This window comes from Pseudophryne corroboree, chromosome 4 (assembly GCF_028390025.1).
Source record: "Pseudophryne corroboree isolate aPseCor3 chromosome 4, aPseCor3.hap2, whole genome shotgun sequence".
Classification (NCBI taxonomy): domain Eukaryota; kingdom Metazoa; phylum Chordata; class Amphibia; order Anura; family Myobatrachidae; genus Pseudophryne; species Pseudophryne corroboree.
In genome coordinates, this window is record NC_086447.1 from 680,526,963 (window position 1) to 680,552,686 (window position 25,724).

Below are 25,724 nucleotides of genomic sequence, written 5' to 3' on the forward strand. Positions count from 1 at the left end.
TGGTTACAAGAGGAAGGGATTTAGTGGTCAGTGGACTGCTTCCGCTGTCACCCAAAGTTTTTGAACTTGTCACTGACTTCTGATGAATGCGCTGCAGGTGACGTATAAGGGAGGATGTTCCGAGGTGGTTAACGTCCTTACCCCTACTTATTACAGCTTGACAAAGGCAACACACGGCTTGACACCTGTTGTCCGCATTTGTGTTGAAATAATTCCACACCGAAGAGGTGATTTTTTTTGTATTTTGACCAGGCATGTCAATGGCCATATTCGTCCCACGGACAACAGGTGTCTCCCCGGGTGCCTGACTTAAACAAACCACCTCACCATCAGAATCCTCCTTGTTAATTTCCTCCCCAGCGCAAGCAACACCCATATCCTCATCCTGGTGTACTTCAACAGTGACATCTTCAATTTGACTATCAGGAACTGGACTGCGGGTGCTCCTTCCAGCACTTGCAGGGGGCGTGCAAATGGTGGAAGGCGCAAGCTCTTCCCGTCCAGTGTTGGGAAGGTCAGGCATCGCAACCGACACAATTGGACTCTCCTTGGGGATTTGTGATTTAGAAGAACGCACAGTTCTTTAATATGCTTTTGCCAGCTTAAGTCTTTTCATTTTTCTAACGAGAGGATGAGTGCTTCCATCCTCATGTGAATCTGAACCACTAGCCATAAACATAGGCCAGGGCCTCAGCCGTTCCTTGCCACTCCGTGTCGTAAATGGCATATTGGCAAGTTTACGCTTCTCATCAGACGCTTTCAATTTTGATTTTTGGGTCATTTTACTGAACTTTTGTTTTTTGGATTTTACATGCTCTCTACTATGACATTGGGCATCGGCCTTGGCAGACGACGTTCATGGCATTTCATCATCTCGACCATGACTAGTGGCAGCAGCTTCAGCACGAGGTGGAAGTGGATCTTGATCTTTCCCTATTTTAACCTCCACATTTTTGTTCTCCATTTTTTAATGTGTGGAATTATATGCCAGTATCAATAGCAATGGCCTACTACTATATATACTGCGCACACTAAAATGCACCACAGGTATAGAATGTAGATGGATAGTATACTTGACGACACAGAGGTAGGTACAGCAGTGGCCTTCCGTACCGTACTGCTATATATACTGGTGGTCACTGTGTCAGCAAACTGCAAAACTAAAATGCACCACAGGTATAGAATGTAGATGGATAGTATACTTAATGACGACACAGAGGTAGGTACAGCAGTGGCCTTCCGTACCGTACTGCTATATATACTGGTGGTCACTGTGTCAGCAAACTGCAAAACTAAAATGCACCACAGGTATAGAATGTAGATGGATAGTTTACTTAATGACGACACAGAGGTAGGTACAGCAGTGGCCTTCCGTACCGTACTGCTATATATACTGGTGGTCACTGTGTCAGCAAACTGCAAAACTAAAATGCACCACAGGTATAGAATGTAGATGGATAGTATACTTAATGACGACACAGAGGTAGATACAGCAGTGGCCTTCCGTACCGTACTGCTATATATACTGGTGGTCACTGTGTCAGCAAACTGCACAACTGAAATGCACCACAGGTATAGAATGTAGATGGATAGTATACTTAATGACGACACCGAGGTAGGTACAGCAGTGGCCTTCCGTACCGTACTGCTATATGTACTGGTGGTCACTGTGTCAGCAAACTGCAAAACTAAAATGCACCACAGGTATAGAATGTAGATGGATAGTATACTTAATGACGACACAGAGGTAGGTACAGCAGTGGCCTTCCGTACCGTACTGCTATATATACTGGTGGTCACTGTGTCAGCAAACTGCAAAACTAAAATGCACCACAGGTATAAAATGTAGATGGATAGTATACTTAATGACGACACAGAGGTAGGTACAGCAGTGGCCTTCCGTACCGTACTGCTATATATACTGGTGGTCACTGGTCAGCAAACTGCACAACTAAAATGCACCACAGGTATAGAATGTAGATGGATAGTATACTTAATGACGACACAGAGGTAGGTACAGCAGTGGCCTTCCGTACCGTACTGCTATATATACTGGTGGTCACTGTGTCAGCAAACTGCAAAACTAAAATGCACCACAGGTATAGAATGTAGATGGATAGTATACTTAATGATGACACAGAGGTAGGTACAGCAGTGGCCTTCCGTACCGTACTGCTATATATACTGGTGGTCACTGTGACAGCAAACTGCAAAACTAAAATGCACCACAGGTATAGAATGTAGATGGATAGTATACTTAATGACGACACAGAGGTAGGTACAGCAGTGGCCTTCCGTACCGTACTGCTATATATACTGGTGGTCACTGTGTCAGCAAAACTCTGCACTGTACTCCTCCTATATAATATTATACTGGTGGTCCCGACTCCCCAGTCCCCACAATAAAGCAGCACACTGAGCACAGATATGGAGTGTTTTTCAGGCAGACAACGTATACTGGTGGTCACTGTCAGCAAAACTCTGCACTGTACTCCTGCTATATAATACAGCTGCTCCCCAGTCCCCACAATTAAGCAGTGTGAGCACAGATATATGTAGCACACTGAGCACAGATATGGAGTGTTTTTCAGGTGGTCACTGTCAGCAAAACTCTGCACTGTACTCCTCCTATATAATACTGCTGGTCCCCAGTCCGCACAATTAAGCAGTGTGAGCACAGATATATGCAGCACACTGAGCACAGATAAGGAGCGTTTTTTTCAGGCAGAGAACGGATAAAACTGGTGGTCACTGATCAGCAAAACTCTGCACTGTACTCCTCCTATATTAATATAAAGCTGCTCCCCAGTCCCCACAATGATATAAGCAAGCACAAATATTTGCATCAACTCAACAATGAATAAACGGAGAGGACGCCAGCCACGTCCTCTCCCTAACATTTCCAATGCACGAGTGAAAATGGCGGCGACGCGCGGCTGCTTATATAGAATCCGAATCTCGCGAGAATCCGACAGCGGGATGATGACGTTCGGGCGCGCTCGGGTTAACCGAGCCATACGGGAGAATCCGAGTATGGCTCAGACCCGTGTAAAAAGGGTGAAGTTCGGGGGGGTTCGGTTTCCGAGAAACCGAACCCGCTCATCACTACCTTCAGAGAGACACAGAGTTATGGAGCCAGCCCACACAGCGCCCCAGTAGGCAGTTATATAATAAATGCCTGGCGCTGACTGTGCAACCTTAATAGACTACACAGTAATGTGAATAAACACTCTCCCCCCCCTTCTATATCCCCCTGGTACCGCACATGATAGCTGGAGTTATGTGGAGGGTCAGCGCTCCCTGTCAGCGTCTCTGTAGTGTGATCTGCAGGGAAAGAATGGCGCTGGTGAGTGCTGGATCTGCTCTGAGGAGAAGCTCCGCCCCCTAAAATGGCGTGTCTTCCCGCACTTCTAGAGATTATACTGGCCTGAGGTAATGGTTGCTAGCAGCACTACAGCATCCCTGATAGCTTCTGTGACCAGTGTAAGGGTGTTTGTGCTGGCCCAGGGCTCCCCTCACAGTGCTGCACACTGTACTTCTGAGCCTTCCGGCGCGCAGCCTCAGGGCTGCGCTCCCACACTGATGCTCCCATTCTCACCGGACCCCCGCTTGTCGGGGCGCCGGTGTCCAACTCTCCACCGACGTCTTCTAACTCTGTTAGGGGGTGGCGGCAGTGCTGCGGGAGTGAGCGGTCGCCTCGGGGTCTTGTGATTATCACCCTCAGGAGCTCAGTGTCCTGTCAGCGGAGATAGTGGCTATTAACCTCAGAGGGTTGGACACTACTCCCCCCTAAGTCCCACGAAGCAGGAAGGCTGTTGCCAGCAGCCTCCCTTTGCCTAACTCTATTAAAAATAATAAAAATAGAAAAACTCCTATGGAGCTCCCCTAGATGTGACCGACTCCTCTGGGCACATTTTTTAAACTGAGTCTGGTAGGAGGGGCATAGATGGAGGAGCCAGCCCACACTATTAAACTCTTAAAGTGCCCATGGATCCTGGTGGACTCATCTATACCCCATGGTACTAATGTGGACCCGAGCATCCTCTAGGACGTAAGAGAAATATTATGATATAAAGTACTGCACCTGTTGCTTGACAGGTTTTAAAAAAAAAATTCTAATAGACTCAGCAGATACTGTAAGTAGACGTGCAGAACAAACTTCTAATACTGTATATATATTTTTCCATATTCATTAAGAAAGTTATTGCTCAAAGTGGCCTATTCATCAATAATCGCAATAACCCCATGCAAACTTACTGGATTTTGTTGTGTCCTACCCAAATCTACCTGACCAATTAATCTTTGCTTCAGTGCTGGGATAGTTGCTCCAAATTGCAGATATCCCGCAAACCATAACATTAGCACTTTTGTCGCTAATTGTAGTTTACAAATGAAAGTTTACACTGGCGTGTTCTGTCCTGGTTGGGTTAGTGTACATGAGTGACCTTTTGTCATGCATGCACTCTGCAAGGCCCAGGAGGAGTGATCCATACTTTTCACAATCCAGACCATCTTTCTGTAGAAAGGAGAACTTAGTGGGCTATGGCCTTCTGAAGATGGTGTTAGTTCCCGCAGTCAAGCTTCAAAAGCTTTCAGCTTATAGAGCTTGGCGAATAGTATAGTTTCTTCGTCCCCATACAAGTGTATAGTGACGCGTGGCACATTGGTCTTTGCTGTATGTGTCTAGAACTTAAATATGCTAAAAACATGCGGAAACTATGGACCCGTTCACTGTGATCGATGGCTTGTGAAATCAATTCAGTCTAATCCATGTTGTTTAACAATGTAATTGCACAGTTCATAGAATCTGTATTAAAATTTAAGGAGATAAAATAGTCTAATACATTTCCCAGTATTATATAAGCTATATTATATAAGCCTCAGAGGTGCACAATGTCAAAACGAAGCAGTATTTTAATTGTACAGTATATGGGCTTAAAAAATAAAATATAATAATAATAATAATAATAATAATAATAATAACAACAACTATAATTAATAATCCACTGTTAAGGCATTTAAAAAAATTAAATATTGATTGCAGTAGATCAAGTGACCACTTTGTCAGTCACTGATTCTTTTGGTTTTGACCCCGATATTTGAATAAGGATTGTTTTGCATAATATTATTGCAGTTTTAAATTTTATTGTCAAAACCGCCAATTCGGCTGGCAAAGTGCAGCCCTTATAAATCTGGCCTCAAGTCTCCAGCAGCTGCAATTTTTATTCCTCTTAAGAGGCTGTATCTGTAAGGGGCATGCTACACTGGCATGCGCACAGCTGTACTGTAAACAGCTGGAACACCTCCATATGTATAGGGTAGCCACAAGAGCAAATTGCGCTTAATTCAAAATTACATATTATTTTACTGCACATGGAAAATAAAACAAAGCGCATGCTTCTAGTCCGGAGTTGGACTTACAGTACTTAAGGAGTACTTGTATTCAACATCTCAATGAATTATTACAACATACCCTTTGTGTCTGTATTCAAAATACGCCAGTGTGCGCACGCTGCACTTTGGATGCAATTACATTCGCTGGGCAACTAATGGAACCCAGCTCTCAATATTATTGTTTGCTCTGAACCTGTGAATGCAGTGCCTTAATGGTGCCTAATAGCTCACACCAGCTTTAATCTGTGAAATGTTACTATCCCAAAAAGCAGACTAGCAGTCTGATTCCAATCAATAGATGTTAGAGCTAAATTCAGGGAAACCCCTGAAAGTCAGAGGCAGTACCAGTCCTGCATCTCGTTAGATGCCAGAATTATCGTCAGGTTTAGTACGTAAGCACAGTCACTGAAATGCTTTCAGCTGATCTGTGCAAAGCATTTATTAAGACTAGCTTTCATGACAGGATAAAATTGCATACCACTGTGACAGATACAAATTTCCAAGCTCACAAATACTGAACAGTGACTCATCGCTGCAGGCTGGGGGTTTTGTTAGGTTTTTGTTCGTGATTATACGGCCAAAATGTTTTGTGTATTTTGATTACTGTATGCATTTTCTTCATCTTCACAAATAGGACGTACTCAAGAATCTGGATGGTTATAAAAAGGCTTTTCAGGAGATCCACCGCGCGCGATCTGTCAACGGTGTCCCGGTTCCCGTAGAGCAGCTGGAAGACATGGAAGAAAGGTAAATGGAGAAATATAGACATTAGCCAGTTATCATTCCTGATTATTCACAATTGGACACAGACAGTTGCAAAGCATTGTAGAGGGGTTGGAAGAGGTGTTTTCAGCCTTTACAAATGTAATGAAAAGCTACATTTGAAAGACTAGATGATCAAGTGTGTGGTATGAATAGCACTGAAGATTACTTTATTATCGATTATACTATGCCTGGGTGAAACGATTGTAAAACTGGCAATGAAGACATTTGCTTTGTTATTGTGCAAACTTGACAAATAAAATACGTTGTATCATAGACTTGATTGATTAGTTTCAGAGGTTTTTAGTAGGTTAATGTTTTTAATATTACAACACTAGCATGGATTTTCATTAACACACAATTGTTTTGATAGTACCATATTTTTGTTTATGCCAATGGACATATTATGAATTACACATTCTAATGTGCAATATACAATATGTTTACATAAAAAAAAATTCATTTTCATTTTTCTGTTGTTTTAGAACTAAATACTAATTGATGTTTGATTACTTATATATAATTGGTTGTGACAGCTATAGTATGATTCATTATAAACAGAGATCTGTTCAACTATGAGGTACGATACTAACTAAATGTGCATTAACTTCACAACCATGAGATGTTCACTTTTACTGTCTAACTGGCACTAGATCAGTGAAAGCCATTTGTGATTGGTTGATATGGTTTCTAGCTACTTTGCACTTTTGCACAATAATTAACCTCTATGGTGCTTGTATTCCACATTTGTGATATCACGATACAATATAGAGCAGATAAGCATTAAAACATTTTGACAGGTCCTAGGATCTTTGTACTGTAATATGATGTTGTACAGCGTCATGCACAATTGCATAGCAGGCTCTAAGTATACCATCATATTCAGCACATAATGTAAAACATTGGAAGAAACACAAATACTATTAAATATGTGAATATGTTATAATGGACAGGAAGTGTACTTTAAACTGTCTTTAAAGTCTTACAATGTTAATATTTATATTTCATATATACTGCATTTACTGTATGCTGTATATTCTGTATATCCTCAAAAAAATGGACAAGGCACATTTTGTAAACAATTCAAGTGTTTGGGACTCATTTAGAATTAGATGAATTTTCTGGTCTGAGATTAGGCAGAACATTTTGGTGCAATAAAAGTATACTTATGTGTGTATGTTAAGTCACCTGTATCTCAAAGTGTATCTAACTGAAAACCTGTAATATTTGCCTTGGTAGTATAGAGTTGTAACTTGTCAGAGCAAGGAGTTAATGCTAAAGAGAGGACATGTGGTCACTCGCTTAGGTTAGAGGAGAGGAGTTTCCGCACATTTAGGCGAAAAGGTTTTTTCACAGTAAGGACAATACGTGTTTGGAATTCCCTGCCTGAGAGAGTAGTAACTGCGGACTCAGTCAACACCTCTAAGAATGGGTTAGATAAATTCCTATTGGATAAAGATATTCAGGGTTACCAGCCCTCCTGCACCCTAAGAGATATGTCTTACAAGGAGATCCATCCATATATCTAATATCTCCATAGGAAATGCTACATTTGAATGAATGTGCTGATGGAAGGGTGACACCCAGGTGCGGTCCGTACCCCCCTAGTGATGCCTCTACCAGAAGGAAGACATTGCTCTGGCAATGTGCTGTGCTCAAAAGCAGGTGTAAATAAGCAGCAGTGGAAGTCCATAGGCGGACAGAAATATGTGAGCATGGGTGCATCACAGGGATTAGACTCAAACGGAAAAATCTAAGAGGGCCATATCCATGCAGCCGGCCAGTTTGTGTACATTACATGTTGTGTAGAGTGGGGTGCTGCTGAGAAACGGGAGATGTGCAGAGTACAGTGATGTGTCAGCACCGTGTGCAGTAAGTGGGGCTAAGACCCCAATTTGTCACAGTTGTAGTGTTATGAATCTTGGAATGGAGTTGCAGATCTTTGCTTGTAGTAGCAACTACAAAGCATAATGTAATTCATACATGTACTTCACTTTTTCAGGTTCAGCTTTGTAGCTTCCTCTTCCCAGCTCCATATGATAAAGTTAGAATTCATGGAATTAAAGTATCGCCTCTTAGCGCTGTTAGTCCTGGCAGAGTCTAAGCTAAAGTCCTGGATAATCAAGTATGGCAGAAGAGAGTCTGTGGAACTGCTTCTGCAAAACTACATTGTGAGTAAAGAATGTTTGAATTGTAAATGATGAAATCTAGAATTTTGATGAAACTAAGAGCTAATCATTGGACATTTTCATCCTACCTGTCATCCTCATCCTCCCTGTCATCTTCTTCATCTCTTTCATCCTCATCCTTCCTGTCATCCTTATTTTACCTGTCATCTTCCTCCTCCCTTTAATCTCATCCCCCTCTCATCTTCATTATCCCTGTCATTCTCATCCTCCCTGTCATCCTTATCGTCCCTGTCATCTACCTCCTCCCTTTCATCCTCATTTTCCTTGTCCTCTTCCTTCTCCCTGTCAACTCATCTTCTCTGTCATGCTAATCCTCCCTGTCATCTTCCTCCTCTCTGTCATCTAAATCTCCCCTGTCATCCTCATCCTCTCTGTCATCTTCCTCCTCACTTTCATCTTCATAATACCTCTCATCCTCATCCTCTCTGTCATCTTCCTCCTTTCTTTCATCTTCATAATCCCTGTCATCCTACTCCCGCCTGTCATCTTCATCTTCCCTGTCATCTTCATCCTTTCTGTCATCTTCCCCCTCCCTTTTATCTTCATATTCCCTGTCATCCCAATATTCCCTATCATCCTCCCTGTAATCTTAATTTTCCCTATCATCTTCCTTCTCCCTGTCATCTCATCTTCTCTGTCATGCTCATCCACTCTGTCATCTTGCTCCTTTGTGTCATCTTCCTTATCCCTGTCATCCTCATCATCCCTGTCATCTTCCTCCTCGCTGTCATCCTCATTCCTGTCATTTTCCTCCTCCCTGTTATCCTATTCTTCTGTCATCTTCATCTTCTCTGTTGTCCTCATCCTTCCTGTAAAGTGTTTATTTCATTGATTTGTGCAACTCATAAAATACTCAGCCATGTCTATGTGAGTTGAAGTCATGTTTGGCTTTGGTTGATATTCAGGAAAAGCATGATAGAAAAATGTTTAATTAGGTAATGTAGTAGTCACAGGCATTGATTACTGTAGATGTTTAATTGTCTCTATAGACAATTACCCTAATACCCTGTGTTTCTTTTAATTTCACCCTGTTTATCAGCCTGGGAGTTATGATGGTTATCAATACTGACAGACTTGAGTAACCTTTGAACCGCACAGATTATGCAGCAGGGTTGTATAGAGAAGGAGCATTAAAAAACAATCTAGGTTATGATCCTGCATGTTAGCTCACTACGCGCATAACTGTTTTACCATGTAAAACTAAAGTTCATTTTAAATACTAATAAAAGTAGATTTCTCTGGATTCACCCTCACTGTAGAGAATAAGTGGGACTCGTCTGCATATACATTAAAATTACATGTGTGCAGTTATGTCACCTTTGTAAAAAAATAAAAAGACACCCATCCTTGCACAGAAAGGCGAGTCAACTATATTTGGAAGAGGGGAGTCCCGTCATTCAAATGATTTGGTCCCTTTGTAGTTATTGTTTTGTGATCAGGTATTTGTGTTTTTCTCTTAAAAAAAAAACAAAAAACTTTTTGGCTTATTTTTGTGAATTCTTTTTACATGTTTGAAGTAGAAATAAAATTATGTCATTTTCTAAAAATTCAGTTATATGAGCACTGTATTAAAAAGTGATAAAAATGCTGGAATATAACAAAGGCAAAAGTTTTAAAATGGGCTCAGTACATGTATCAGAAAACCCTCAGTAGGGCAAGAAAGCTATTAAAAAAAATGTATAAAAAATTGATCATGGTCCTACAGTATGTTTGAGATTTTGGATCTGGAACCTTTGTGTTTCTAGGATGCCGTTAAAATTTCTGCTTGTGATTTTGCACAGAACATCTCTGCTTGCAGGTTTCTCACTGATCCAATCACAGACATGAATAATTGCACTAAAAAAAATAATCTTTCTGATTATTTACCCTTTTAAGGGCATGTTTAGTAATTATTAGGCTAGATCTGATAATTATTTGCTACTTATCGCAGCAATAAGGAATGATGTATCACCTGAATTTATCAGTAAACTCATGCAGGGACAGGGGCTCCAAAAGGAGCCTATCCCTGTGATGTGTTAGAAGTGATGGCTGATGCGGAAAATAGCCCAAAGGCTACAATGACGAATGCCATCTACAGATGGAGACTGCAATGGGGGCTGCTTTTGTGGTTGGAAAATGGGAGACCAGGGTCCCTGTACATGTATTTCGGGGATTCTTAATATTTGCAGATACCCCAAAAATATGTGTTTTCAGGAGATATCCCTCAAACATTAATTGATAAATAGGTTGCTTAAAGAGAATAATTTACAATAGGGTACAACATTGCTGCTTAATTAATATGCAAGTTGTGGTGTAGACCACCTTTACTGTAAGCTTTGTTCATGTACAGGTCACAACAGTAAACTGCAATAGTCAATCATCTGAAAGTGTCTTAAATGTGGCTACCTTATAATTTTAGCTTTTCACCATGTTCTGACAATAATTATGTTGTTTTTATTATATATACAAGAAAGGCTAATATATTAACATGTTAAGATTTGTAACATTTTAGTAATTTAATGGCACAAATACAGTAAATGTTGTTCCCTTAATTCTGTTTTAAATCTAAAGCAAACTGTGTAGCACATCACCATGGCAACACGTCAGTAGAAATAATGGCATAGGACTTCCATTTTTGCATGTTAAAGTATTTTCTCTCTGGCGTCTGCAGTAGCTACAGTAGGCGTGCTGAAGCTGAACAAGCTAAAAAGATGTACCCAAAACTGTCATACTTCCGACCATGTATTTCATCTTTTTTAAAATAGGATTTTTATTAAAGCTCACATTAATGTCTAAAACTTTATTTATTTGATAAATGATAACATAACACACATTATTTATAAATTAACAAGATGTCACTTTTACTTAATACCATATTTTGGGACTCATTCAGAGTCGAGAGCACATCTTTAAAAAAGAAGGAGTACTGTAACTACGCACCTCGGCAAAACTATGTTGCACTGCAGATGGGACAGATTTAAAATGCGCAAAGAGTTTAGATTTGGTATATGTGTAGTAGGCTACATGCAAAAGCAGCCAGCGTTTATCCTGCATGTAAGATAATAATAAAATAAAGGTATCTAAACCTCTACTTTTTTTATTTTTCTGTGCTCCAAACTCAGAATCAGCTTATTTATGCTCTGAATTTTTCTGAAAAATGGTGTGCATTCTTTTGTTTAATGAAGTTTAATATTTTATGTTGCAGACTTTTATTGATGGCAATAGGTTCTTTGAGCAATATGAATTTACCAGCAAGTCCCTTAAGCAAGCAGCTGATATGTATGTGAAAGCTGATGGGTCAGGTAAGAACTTGCTATTATTATTAACACTCACCCCAGTTATATTAAAAGATGGTGACCTCAAACATTTCAGTGGCTTACTAATGCCCCATTGCCAAATTTGCATTGAATACATTGTTTTATGCTATGCATCTGCACAAGATTTTAGGGAGAGATTTTTATTTTTGGCCTTCGGCTTTCCAGTTATCTCACACAGTGCCACAATTACACCAGACCATACCTGCTGCCTACCGCCAGAGCAGAATGTCAATTTGTACTGTGCTAATATGATCAGAAGATAGGGGGATTATTATCGAGATACTGTACATAATCTAGCACTCTAGTTATAGACATGAAACATTTACTTCATTATATTCACACTAATACTTTGGACCCTCGTGATAAGTTGCCAGTTATCATGCCGGCATTGCAGATTTTTTTTACTTCCTTCTTTGGAGAAATAGGGCGCATCATGTGCAAAATCTTGAAGGTGGAAGTTAGACAAGGTGCTCAGTATGCAGGAGGGGTGGCATGCATTTGTGGAGCATAGAGGGTAGACAGAAGTTTAAAGGTCGATAAGGTCAGAGATATAACTGGGAGAGGAATGGTTGAAGGCTTTGCAAGTGAGTGTGAGAAGCTTGACTTGGATTCTAAATGGGGAGGGGTGCCTGTGTAGGACAGAGGCAGTAGCAAGGGAGGCCAAATAGGAGGAGATTACAATAGTCCAACCTGGAGATGACCAGATTGTGGATGAGGGTCTTAGTAACAACCAGGGTGAGATCCTGGAAATATTTTTGAGATAGAACAGGACTAGAAAAGGTGCTGATTGTGTGGTTTGAACGAGAGGAAGGAGTCAAGGATAATTCCAAGACAGCACACTTGGGGGTTAGAGGAGACAATGTTGCCATCAATATATAATGAAATTGTGGGAGGTGAGGTTATGCGGGAGGGTGGGAAAATGATCAGTGCAGTCTTAGACATGTTAAGTTTACAAAAGCATTGGGACATCCAGGAAGAGATAGCAGAGAGACAGTTGGAGATAATGTATGAGTGCGGAAAGAGGTGAAGAGGTTGATCTGAGTATCATCATCATAGAGATGATATTGGAGGTCAAAAGGGCTAATGCGCTCACCTAAAGAAGACGTACAGAGAGAGAATAGGAGTATTCCAAGAACAGAACCTTGTTGAACACCTACTGTTGAGGGGGGGGGGGGGGGGGAGAGTGGAGTCATGGAGACTACAGAGAAAGAGTTGTCAGAAAGGTAGGAGGAAAGCCAGGAGAGGGCAGTATCATGCAGACCAAGGAAGTGAATGATTTGCAGGAGAAGAGGGTGGTGCACAGTGTCAAAAGCAGCAGAGAGGTTGTGGAGAGTGAGCAGATCCACGTGTCCTTGGATCTGACAGCAAGGAGGTCATTGCTGACTTGCGTAAAGGCAGTTTCATTGGAGTGGAGAAGACAGAAGCTAGTCTGAAATGGGTCAAGCAGGGAGTGGCAGGAAAGAAAGGAAGGGTGGTAAAGGCAGTTGTAGATAATACGCTTAGGGAGTCTGGAGGCAAAAGGGAGAAGAGAGATGGGTCAGTAGTTGGAGATAGTGTTAGGATCAAGGGTAGGTATTTATGAATAGAGGAGACAAGTGCATGCTTGAAGGCAAAGGGGACAGTTCCTTATGAGAAGGAGAGATTGAGGAGGTGGGCAAGATGGAAACATGAAGAACGAGAGAGGTAGCAGAGTAGGCAGGATGGAAAAGGGTCAAATGGAGAGGTGGAAGGGGCGAGTACCGGATGAGGGCCATAACTTCATTTCCAGATACAGGGGAAAAAATAGACAGTTGGTAAAATGGATGGGGAGGGGTGGTCTGGGAAAGGAGGTGGCAGTGTGCTGAGAGTCTGGTAAGATTTAATGTCCTGACATATGGGATAAATTTTGGATGTGTAGTAGGTGACAAAGTCAAGGGCAGAGAGTGAGAAGGGGAGACAAGGCAGGTGTGGGTGGAGGAGGGAGTTGAAAGTAGTGAAGAGACACTGGGAGTTTGAGGACTGGTAGGGGATAAGGTTCTTGAAACTCAACTGTTTAGAGTGAGAAAGGACAGCACTGTGGGATGAGAGCATAAACTTTATATGGAGGAATTCTGCTTTGGAGCGTGATTTCCTCCACTGTCGCTAGACAGTTCGTTAACACTTTTGCAAATATCTGGTGAATTTGGAATGCCAGGGTTGTGGTGTTAATCTGTGAGGGTGGATAGGAGAAACAGAGTCCAAGAGCAGAAGTAAGGGAGGCATTGTATAGGGAAGTACCTTTTTCAGTCAGTAGAGAGAGAGAATAGAAGAGAGATATGACTTGAGCAGGGAAGATAAGGAAACGGTGTAGATTACCTCAATGTTACAGTTAGCAATGGTAGCCTTAGGAGAAAGAGATGAAAAAGCAGAGAGGGATAAGTAAATAAAGTAATTTGAAAAATCACAATGGTGAGTGATGACTAGATCAAGTGAGTGCCCACTCATTTGGGAGGGTGAAGAGGTCCATTGGGAGAGACCAAACAATGATGTGATGGTAAGGAGTTTAGAGGCAGAGGATTCTGTGGGGATATCGATTGGGATTTTGAAGTCACGTAACATAATTGAGGGAAGATCTGAAGAGAGGAAGTGAGGGAGCCAGGAATAAAAATCATTGAGAAAATTGGAGGGAGTAGCAGGGAGACGGTGAATGACAGCTACTCGAAGGTGAGCAGGTTAGAAAAGGCGTGTAGCATGGACCTCGACTGTAGAGAATATAAGGGAAGGTTCTAGGGGTACGAGTTGGTAGGAGTACTCATACAGTAATAGACTTTATAGCTATGATTCAATGATTTACAACTTTATCTAGAAAGTGTATGGGTCGGTATTGCAATATAATGTAAATATGCTAACATTGTATATTAAGGTTTTTTTAACAGGAATCAACTTTGATCTTGTATATAGAAATGCTTAAGTTCAAAAATATGCATCTTTGTCTTTATTGATTATATTTTGGGGTTCCGTGTAGCTGAAGAAGCTGAAAGTGTGACAAAGTTTTTGAACGAGACCACCGTTCAATGGAGAAACCTATCAGTTGAAGTGAGGAGTGTCAGAAGTATGCTCGAGGAAGTAGTTGCCAACTGGGATAAGTACAGTAATACAGTAGCTAGTTTGCAAGCCTGGCTGGAGGATGCTGAAAAGATGCTAGACCAACCAGAACATGCCAAAAAGGTAAGTGCAGTGATAGACTTTAATTGTACAGCTATTTGCAGACTGATCAACAGATGAACAGCTATGTTCATCTGTTGATCAGTCATCCTTTGTGTCTTCCTAATCTGCAAGTTTTATGTCTCTTGTATTTGGTATGCAGCCAGAATGTTTACTTTTACATTAGGGTTAGCGTTTGGTTAGAGTTAGTGTTAGAGTTATTGTTAGGGTTAGTATTAGAGTTATTGTTAGGATTAGAGTTAGGGATAGCGTAAGGAAATTATTAGCGTAAGCATTAGTGTTAGGGCTATGGTTAGGGTTAGCATTAGAGTTAATGTTAGGGCTGTGGTTAGGGTTAGAATTAGGGTTAGGATAAGAGTTAGGATTAGGCTTAGAGTTAGGGTTATGGTTAGGGTTTATGTTAGGGTTAGCATTAGTGACACAATTCATATGCGGTTGCAAAGCAGCTTTTATATGCGAATCAGTCAGTGTTTTCTTACTGCACATGCATCTGAGCCGCAATGCGTGAATTGTGATTGTGGTCACACCGGAATTAGTTACAAAAGGAAAGAAGACAGCATTTAGGGGTCTTTAAGCATGTCGTAGCCGTTTGGACGTCGTTTTCCGGCCGTGCATAAATCAGCAGTTGCAATCTTACTTGCTAGTGGAAAGCTCTCTGCATTCCCGGAGAGCAGCTCAGCCTGCTTTGAGACTATGGTACCAATGTATCAGCAGTTGTACGCTGTCTGATGGAAATGATGCGACAGCAGTGGGTGTCTCTGTGCTCAGGTTAGTTTCTGACCATATTAGCATATAATTGCAATTGCGTATGGCCAAAAATAGCAATAACAAGAACAACCACATCTGAAGTATATCATGTGCTAGGGTTAGACATAGTGTTAGTATTAGCGTTATAGTGTTAGGGTTACCGTTAGTATTAGAGTTACATTTAATTTTAGGGTTAAAGTTAGGATTAGAGTTAAAGCTAATGTTAGGGTTAAAGTCAGGATTAGCGCTAGAATTAGTGTTAGGGTTACCGTTAGTATTAGAGTTAATGTTAGGGTTAATGTTAGAATTAGAGTTAGGGTTAGAGTTAATGTTAGGATTAGAGTTAGGGTTAGAGTTAATGTTAGGATTAGAGTTAATGTTAGGATTAGAGTTAGGGTTAGAGTTAATGTTAGGATTAGAGTTAGGGTTAGAGTTAATGTTAGGATTAGAGTTAGGGTTAGAGTTAATGTTAGGATTAGAGTTAATGTTAGGATTAGAGTTAGGGTTAGAGTTAATGTTAGGATTAGAGTTAGGGTTAGAGCTAATGTTAGGATTAGAGTTAGGGTTAGAGTTAATGTTAGGATTAGAGTTAGGGTTAGAGTTAATGTTAGGATTAGAGTTAGGGTTAGAGTTAATGTTAGGATTAGAGTTAATGTTAGGATTAGAGTTAGGGTTAGAGTTAATGTTAGGATTAGAGTTAGGGTTAGAGTTAATGTTAGGATTAGAGTTAGGGTTAGTACTAGTGTCAGGGTTAGTGTTAGGGATAGAATACATAAACATTTCAACATGTTCAACATCGACATTGCAACCATGTCCTCACAATGATTATCAACATAGTTAACGTCAACAAATAAACCACACCCTTTTTTTTAAAGTACCGAACAGAACTAGCTTTGACGCCGTAGCTCGTGATATCATGCTTCTTAAGTGCAAGGGCACAGATGTCACATTTATTGAGCCCATTCTACAAAAAAAATGTTGTCTAGCTTATTCTACCATGTTCTGTTATTTGTCTTGATGTAACACATTGTCACAAAAAGCCCTTTGAATAAAAGCATTTCTATCAATTTAATCTAAAAAAAAATTCTAAATTGAATGTAATGATCTGCTAATATGTATATATACTAGTTAACATTGTGCATATATGTAAAAGAATATTGTACAATGAAAGAAAATCTTTGTTGCCTTTAACATTTCAGCTCTTTCAACTACATAAGATATTATTAGTAGTCAGTCGTCATGGGAACACAAACTTATTATGAATTGGTGAGGTTAAAAATTTAGAATTGTTTTTGTATAGTATGCCGTAATTTGAGTTTTATTTGTTGGGTGAATACATGGCATATAATGAGGGCTCCCAAATATCTCAGTTTTCATAGGACAATCTCCTATTTTAATCCATAATATTTAACTCACAAAATGTATTTTCCAATAAATTTGCTGAAAGTGTTGTGTGAATATGTTTGCCTGGTCATCTTTACTGTTAAGACTTTTTTTTTTAATACAATTAGTAGGGTATCATGTGTGTTGTGTACTTGCGGACTGAAGGACAGCATAGTGGCTCAGCACAGTAGCATAAGTGGGCACACTGGGGCAATGGTTTCATTTGAATCTAGTATGCCGTCTGGGGTTGGGTATCCACAGGTCACAATACCAACGGGGGGGGGGGGGGGGGGGTAGAGCGAGCTCAATGAAGCCCCTTGTGGGTTCGCTGCGCTCGCCATGCTGCGGGCTCGGTGGCGAGCACTTCCAACTCTATGGGTGTTGTGGACACCCAAGAGTGGGAATAGTCCCTGTTGGTCGGCATGCAGACCATCAGGATAGTGAGGGTTCGGGATGTAGGTGCTGGAATTGTGACCAGTGGTCTCCTGACCGCCGTTCACATAACTACATTCCGCTGTCTGTGTGGTATTGTGTATGTTCTACCCATGTGCTTAATCTGGTGTCTGGTTTCTTTGCGTAATCCAATGATTTACTACTAGATGAACTGGCCTCTGATAGTATATGTATATTGAGAGGTTCACAGACATATTTGCGTAGTAATTCTCAGATTGCTCAGCCCTATGGAATTTGTTGACATTGAATATAAAAAGTGAATTATTTCAAAGGGCATATTCTGATTGCCACAAAGGCAGTTATATCTCAATTCTGCACTCTCCTTCAGTACCCACTATACAGATTATAGAAACTTGGATATAGAAACGATTGGTAAGTACGCTACGGCTGTCTCTTCCGTATTAATGAAAACAGGCACGAATATCGTTCCAAAAGATGGAATTCTCCTGGTTCACTTAGAAGCCTTACTTGTGTGTAGAGTATACATCCTCTCTAACCCTCAAAGTCTAGTTCTATCCTAAAATCCTGAGAATCTTTTTGGTACTGTTAGATGTCATAAAAGTCGACCTGCAACTTTATCATAGGATTTACTATTGTTGGACTGTACTTTAGAAACAGAATTTTACAGTACATGGCTGGGATGTAATGAAGTCCGAGCGGGTTGCTGGCCAAACTTGGTCTTTTTTTTAAAGGGGCAATCATTTAAAAGGCATGGTTTAGCCTTGTAAATGGTTACCCATTTTAAAAAAACCGTCAGAGTTCCGCCGGCATCCTGCATGCCCGCTGAACTTGGACTTCATTACGTCCCGGCCCTTGTATTCAAATTATATACTATCTAGACCCTTACCACAAATCCTTTGTTATGTTCCCCTGCTTTTTCCTAATCCCCATTTACTGCTGTAATATTGATAAAATATCAAATATAAAACTAAAGTAAATACAAATGTATGCAGTCATTTGGTTTGACATAACCCATTTCAACCATTTGAGAATATTCTCCTTGCTCTCTTAACATCTTACACCATCTGTTCCTCTTTAGGAGTTCTTTCGCCATTTGCCTCACTTGATCCAACACCACACAGCAATGAATGACTCTGGCAATTTCCTCATTGAGACTAGCGATGACACTGTCTCTAAAGACATCAAGCAGCAGCTCTTACTCCTCAATGGGCGATGGAGGGAGCTGTTCATGGAAGTCAAGCATGTATGTTATTCACCTTTTCACGTTTTGTAAAGAAAAAGGGAAATTGTGTTTGCTACAAAGTGTACCCGGTTTACATTCACCATAGAATCTGAGAGGACTGTTTTCATATACCATTGACAATCTCAAATGAAATGCACAATGCGCATGCGCTTTGTACGGGTACAAATCGGATCGTTGCTGAGCTATGGATTTAATGAGGAATCCATAGGCACAGCCGATCGCAAGAAGATTGACAGTAAAAGGGCGTTTATGGGTGTCAACTGACCGTTTTCTGGGAGTGGTAGGGAAAACGCACGCGTGTCCAGGTGTTTGGAGGGCGGGTGTTTGACGTCAATTCCGGCACCAAAAAGACTGAAGTGATCGCAAGGGCTGAGTAAGTTCAGACCTACTCAGAAACTGCACAAAATGTTTTTGCAGAGCTCGGCTGCACAGGCGTTCGCACACTTGCAAAGCGAAAATACACTCCCCTGTGGGCGGCGACTATGCGTTTGCATGGCTGCTAAAAACAGCTAGCGAGCGATCAACTCAAAATGAGGGCCATTGTTGCTGAAGCATTTTTATTCTCTATTCAATAAAGCAGCGTTTCCCAAGCCCCACCATTACAGTCCAGGTTTTAAGGATATCCATGCTTGAATCCAGATGGTTAAATCAAATTGACTGAAGTACTAAATAAGTCACCTGTGTTCAAGCATGGATCTCCTTAAAACCTGGACTGTAATGGTAGAATTTGGGAAACTACAATACAATGAAAGCTACAGAAATAAAACTTTGTGTGAATGAGTGGACTTTTGTTACACCCTATTGTAATTGTGTTACTTTTTATTTTTAAACACCCATCTTATATTATGCTATAGTACTGTATATCAGAGTTACTTAGCTCCATCCAGAAAGTTATAAAGGAAGATACCATTCTGTACAAAAACTTGTAACAACTCTACCCATGACAGTGTGCTACGTATGGTAATGTTCTATTCCTTTGTTTTCGTGTTTTGCAGTATGCTCGAGAAGACGAATATGAAAGAGCAAAGAAGGAATATGCAGATGGTGTTATAGCATTAGCAGCATTTGCAGAAGGAGGCAATGAAAGAATCTCCATACCTTTTGAAGTGTCCTTCTTAAATGTCAAGATGTTTGTGCAGGATTTAGAGGCATGTCTTTTTATGTTTCTAAAGACAGTTTTTAGTACTCCTTGTACAATAGTCATACTTCACTGTCATTTTATTTTACAGAAGATATAGTCGTATACTTGTATCCTCTAGGGCAGTGATGGGGAACCTTTGGCACTCCAGTTGTTGTTGAACTACACGTCCCAGCATACCCTGCTAGTTTTAGCATGGCCAAATAGCAAAACTGTAGCAGGGCATGCTGGGATGTGTAGTTCAACAACAGCTGGAGTGCCAAAGGGTATATGCTCCAGATCCTAATTCCTATGGCATCTGACATAGTTGTAAGGAACTTCCTTTTTCCAGTTTGATGATGACATCATACATGCTCTCATGTACAGTATGTCATTAATTTTCTAACTACCCAATTAACTTTCATTTTGATTGGTTAGGGTGGTTGCTGTTTGGCCGATTTGCCCTGAATCTATTTGACTGATTTAATCTGTGCATGATGTTTGTTCACCTTTAGATTCACAAGGTTTTCACAGAAAAAATGGCCAAATACCCATTGTGTGCATTCTATCACTCCCAAACATGACTTAGCTGAACTGAGCATTCCTTCAGGTTATACTCTGTAGCTTCTGAGTCATATTGCTGTATGAAGAAATGATTTTGCAGACAGACTGAGAGTGCCTTGTGAAATGCGTGATGCCTTACCTAATATACAGTACACACTGGTATTGTTATAGTCACTATCTTGATAGGTTTTCACACAAAATATTCAAAAGATTTAATGGATACTTACTGTATGTATGTCTAATAACAGTTATGTAATGTGTTTTCCAGGATATCAAACAGAAAATGCCTATTATTGAAGCTCAGTATAAGTCAATTACGAGGATGGCACAGCTTCTCACAAAGGATTCTCCTCCATCAGAAGCCAATGAGATGTTGGCAGCTGTGTCAAGAATAAAAGACCAACTAAATAAAGTAAGAAGTGTGACAATGTAACATCGATGTGTATTGGCGTATCTATAATGGGTTCAGGGTGTGCGTAGTACATGGGCACCTACACCTACTGTTTATTGCACTGCTATTGTTGTACTCATAGGCACTGGAACAGCTGGGGCAAGGGAGTGGCTCACCCTCCCTCAAATATTTGAGAGGCGCCAGTCAAAGTACTGGGTCGCAGTTCTTCTTCCATCTACAGTTAATACGGCAGAGTCAGAATGGAGATAATCCCCTTTCCAGACTGCTCCATCTTCTCCCTCTCTACACTTATTCTCTGCCTGCTTCCAGGGCCCTACTCCTCCCTGCACCCAGTTCCAGCCCCTACTGTGTGTGACTAGTTACTGTGGGTTGGCCCCTCCTCTGGGACCAGCCCTGTACCCTTCTCACCTACTAGTTCATATGATCCTCACCTCTTCCCCCTCCCACATTTATCCTCCCTTTGTCACCTCCCCTTTGTCCTACCACCCCCTTTCCTTACGGCACCCCCCGACCTCCCCCATTTCCAACTGGGTTCAGCTGTAAATGTACCCTGTAAAGTCTGCACCGCGTACACACCCGTGATCCATAGGATTGCATAGTTGTGTATACTCCCGTGAATGGGTTACATGTGGATGCACCTAGTCGCGATCGCAAGTGGTCACACGTGCACAGGTAAGCTGACCACATCCATAGATAGATAGATAAATAGATAGATAGATGTCTCTGTCATCAGGTAAGTGGTGTGGCGGGTAAGTTACATCAGAATGGGAAAGATATTTGATCTATAGTAAATGGCTTGAATGTTGGTGCCAGGTGAGATGTTTTGAGTATCTCAGAAACTGTTGATTTCGAATTTTCTTGCACAATAGTCCCTAAAGTTTTAAAAAAATGGTGCACAAAACAAAATATATCCAGTGAGCTGTAGTTCTGAGAGTGAAATTAAAGAGAGAGGTCAGGGGAGAATGGGCAGATTGGTTCATGCTGACGGTGTGGAGACTTTACTTGAAATAACTATGCATTACAACAGTAGCTTGCAGAAGAGCATCTCTGAACACACAGCATGTTGACACTGGAAGTAGGTAGGCTACAGCAGCAGAAGATCACCCCAGGTTCCAGTCCTGTCAGCTAACAACTAGAAGCTAGAGGCTACATTGGGCACAGGTTCAACAAAAACTCGGCATGATGAAGATTGGGAAATAGATCATCTTGTCTGATGAATCTCAATTTCTGCTGCAACATGCAGAAATTGACATAGATAACATGAATCCATGGATCCATCCTGGCTAGTGCCAATAGATGAAGCTGCTGGTGGTTTAATAATGTGTAGAATGGTTCTTGGCACACATTAGGCCCCCTTAATATCAAATGAGTATAATATCATATGAGTATTGTTGCTGCCATGTGCATACCTTTGTGACTACAGTCTACTCATCTTCTAATGACTACTTACAGCAGGATTATGGGCCATATTACAGAGCATTCACAATCTCAAACTGGTCCCATTAACATATTCTAGCATCCGCCATAGTCATCATATCTCAACCCAATAGAGCACTTTTGGACTGTAGTGGAACGGAAGATTTGAAGAGTGAATGTGCAGCTGACAAATCGCCAGCAACTGCGTGATGTTATCTTGTCAACATAGACGAGGATCTCTAAGCAATTTTTCCAGCACCTTGTTGAATCTATACCACAAAGCATTTTGTCTATACTGGGGAAAAGGGAAGTTCTACCCAGAACTGGAAATATGTACTGTACCTGATAAATTGTTACTGAGCTTATGTTCACATTAACATCATACTCACACTTTTCATCTGTCATTTCTACGGATTTCTTGTCCACTTATTTGTGGCATGGCCAGTGGTGCCAATAAGCTTAATAGCTGTTGTATGACCTTACCCAAAAGCCATGTCTTTAAAAAAAAAACTAACTGCCTTAGCACTTTTTATTTATTTAATACATTTAGGGCCTGATTTATTTTTGTAAATTATCAAGCAACTGGGCAAAACCATGTTGTACTGCAGGTGGGGCAGATGTAACATGTGCAGAGAGAGTTAGATTTGGGAGGGGTGTGTTCAAATTAAAATCTAAATTGCAGTGTAAAAATAAAGCAGCCAGTAATTCCCATGCACAGAAAAATATAACCCACCCAAATCTACAGCTATCTGCACGTTACATCTGCCCAACCTGCTGTGCCACATGGTTTTGCCCAGGTGCTTGATAATTTGCTTTACTTGCAGAGATGAATCAGTCCCTTAGTATTGTATTTACACATTCATGAAATAGCTTTTAGCACCTTTGCTATCGAAATAGAAAGGGCTGACATTAAAATAAGGTCAATGCCAAATGTTGGAAAATTAAGGAATGAACCAGGGATGATTTATTCATATAAGCTGATTAAGGTACCTGCAAAGGCTGGTGCCGTTATGTCAGTCCAGAAGTACCCCTTTCCCTCTTGTAAGTTACTCCTAAGCACAATGCTAAGACAGAAAGTCAAATAAAATTGTTTTATGATGTACAATGTGTGTAATAGTGAATAGATATTTATTGTGCAATATTGAACTTTCACACACACTCATCTATATATATATATATATATATATATATATATAGCCATCGGTGGCACTGGATTTCTGAATGCACCTGTAAATTCATGCAGTGTGTGGGATTTGACTCTTATATGAACTGATCAGTTTAAAATGACGCTGAATTGTAAACCATCTGAGAATACAGAGACAATGATGTTGTTCCTCTAATACTTAACTTTGATACTTTATGAGGTCAGAGGCAGAACTCTGGGAGGCAACGGAGTCAGCTGCCGCCGGGCTCCTGCTTTGAAGGGGGGCACCTCTCCTCCTGTTCCGTGTGTTCAGCGACATTAATCAATTAAGTTAATTGACAGCAGCCGGTATCTCTTCCGTAGCCAACTTCCCCATTAGTCACTGCACCTTACAAATCACACCCTCTTTATTATAGATACACTGGAAGCAGACAACTTACTGATAAAGCTATTTGCTTCTATAAAGGAAACATGAGAATTCTAACTATATGAAGTTATTTCTCTGGCAATTACACATAACTTCATATAGTTAGAATTCTCATACTTCCTATGCAAGAGCAGATATCTCCATCAGTAAGGTGCATGCTTCCAGTGTAATAGGTTGTGGGTTCTAATCCTGGATATGACACTTGCAAATTAATTGTCAGAGAAATAATCAGCATTGGGAGTGACTGAGCAGATCTATGTAGTGTGTGGTTGGACCCCTACATAGATCTGCCTAGCTGCAACGGTTTTGTAGTAGCTTCATATAGTCAGAATTAGAGATGAGCGGGTTCGGTTTTACTCTGTGTTACTCGGATCTCAAAACTGCATCTTATTGGCTCACGGATGATATATAGGAGGGGCACCAATATTTTTCTTGCCTCCGGGCAACTGGGATAAACTTACGCCACTGTATGAGGTATTAACATTTGTCATCATTTCATTAGATACGGGAGCGATATCCTCCTCTTCTTTATGAATCGCAGCAACTTCTCAGTCCGCTTGGAGAATTTGAGAACCAGCTGACCATATTTTATGAGTCTCTTGAGAAATTGAGCGAAGTTATTGCAGTTTCGGACATGGATTTACAATCCACTTCTATTTATAAACAAAAGCATCGGGTATGTATAATGTAGCTCAGATATAAGGAATGTAATAATGGACAGTAAAATATAAAATCTGGAAAGGGCCTTGAATAATATTTTTGCTATGTTGTGTTTAGCATCTGTTATTCATAAATGTATTTGTAGTTAATAATCAACCATTACACTCAACATATCCATTAGCCTTTCAACATGTATTTAATAGGCAGGCATCAACCAATACTACTTGGTTAACTGTAATCACAAATATATAGACATGAATGATATAAAAATAAACACAGCTGTTACTTCAAAAGGAAGGTAAGAGTTACTCTGTGCAATATTTCATATAAATTCAGGTTAATAAATTACCAGGAAAGCGTAGTACAGCCAAAATGTAACTGAATAAAAGCACTATACTTACTACAAGTTCTAAAGTTCAGATTTTAAAAAGTCTTGCTAGGAGTCATTCAGCCAGATGTCCACCAGTTGATCAACCCAAATCTATTGTAATTGTATAAAATATGTGTTTTATTTTCAAATTGTAGGATCTATTAACCTACCAAGAGAATTGTAAAAAGGCATTGGTCACAATTGAGAAGAATGGCCAAGCTATCTACAAAGCGTTGACATTAAGTAAATCGTTGCACCATTTTGACCAGTCTGGTCTCCAGAAGAAAATCGCAGATGCTCAGTCTGCATTCCAGGTGATTTGCAGCGCATGGCTACATTTCTGACTTTCTCAACTGTATATTTTCAGATTTATATTTCTTTGGTTGTCCATTTTCTAGGGTTTATTCTACCCTGTACACATTTACCATCTTTCAATCTCCACGTACAGTACTACATCGGTTGTCATGAATATCTTTGAGACACAGTGCAGAACATAAAGCAATAAGAGAATGTTCCAAACACACTTGTGGGAATCTGTCTACAAAATGGACTGTTCTTCCTATTAAAAAATTGTTTATACAAACATTGTGTGCCTCCGGTCAATTGTCTGTATATTTTTGCAGGTTTATTGAAACTAGTGTGTGGAACGCCATGGTATCTGCATATTACCTTTTATGGTTTTGTATTTTTTTTATATCCATCTTTTATTATTGTATCTGTTTAAATAATGCCGTGAATTTTCAATATATTTAATAATTAGTATTACAACATTTTAGCAAATGGAGGTACTGTAGCTCCACTAGTGGCAATTATAAGAGTGTTTCTCAAGTGCATATGTAGACCAAGGGGCAGGGGCATTTTTACAGAAACGGGGGGGTCATGTGTAGACTCCGGGTGGTCCCCTTCAGACTCTGGCATTGTGCCAGACTTTACTGCGAAAGCACAGGTCTCCAGAAACATGGTGCCCCTCATGTGCCGGAGACTAAATTCCTGTTGCGCATGG

At 40.5% G+C, this 25,724-nt stretch overlaps 1 protein-coding gene and 1 long non-coding RNA gene across 15 annotated transcripts in view; one reads left to right on the forward strand and one right to left on the reverse strand.

Moving 5' to 3' along the window:
• SYNE1 (spectrin repeat containing nuclear envelope protein 1) overlaps window positions 1-25,724 on the forward strand; it is a 965,679-nt gene that overhangs the window by 375,065 nt on the left and 564,890 nt on the right. For all 14 annotated transcript variants that reach the window (XM_063917854.1, XM_063917860.1, XM_063917859.1 and 11 more), the window contains 9 exons: window positions 6,029-6,141; window positions 8,159-8,327; window positions 11,530-11,626; window positions 14,625-14,827; window positions 18,447-18,611; window positions 19,607-19,759; window positions 20,561-20,704; window positions 24,194-24,367; window positions 24,877-25,035. In XM_063917854.1, coding sequence (XP_063773924.1) covers window positions 6,029-6,141; window positions 8,159-8,327; window positions 11,530-11,626; window positions 14,625-14,827; window positions 18,447-18,611; window positions 19,607-19,759; window positions 20,561-20,704; window positions 24,194-24,367; window positions 24,877-25,035 — 1,377 coding nt within the window. The remainder of the gene's footprint in view (window positions 1-6,028; window positions 6,142-8,158; window positions 8,328-11,529; window positions 11,627-14,624; window positions 14,828-18,446; window positions 18,612-19,606; window positions 19,760-20,560; window positions 20,705-24,193; window positions 24,368-24,876; window positions 25,036-25,724) is intronic.
• The window catches only part of LOC134910151 (uncharacterized), a 107,267-nt gene continuing 87,321 nt past the window's right edge, over window positions 5,779-25,724 (reverse strand). The window contains exon 3 of the long non-coding RNA XR_010176131.1: window positions 5,779-6,121. This is a non-coding gene — a long non-coding RNA (uncharacterized LOC134910151). The remainder of the gene's footprint in view (window positions 6,122-25,724) is intronic.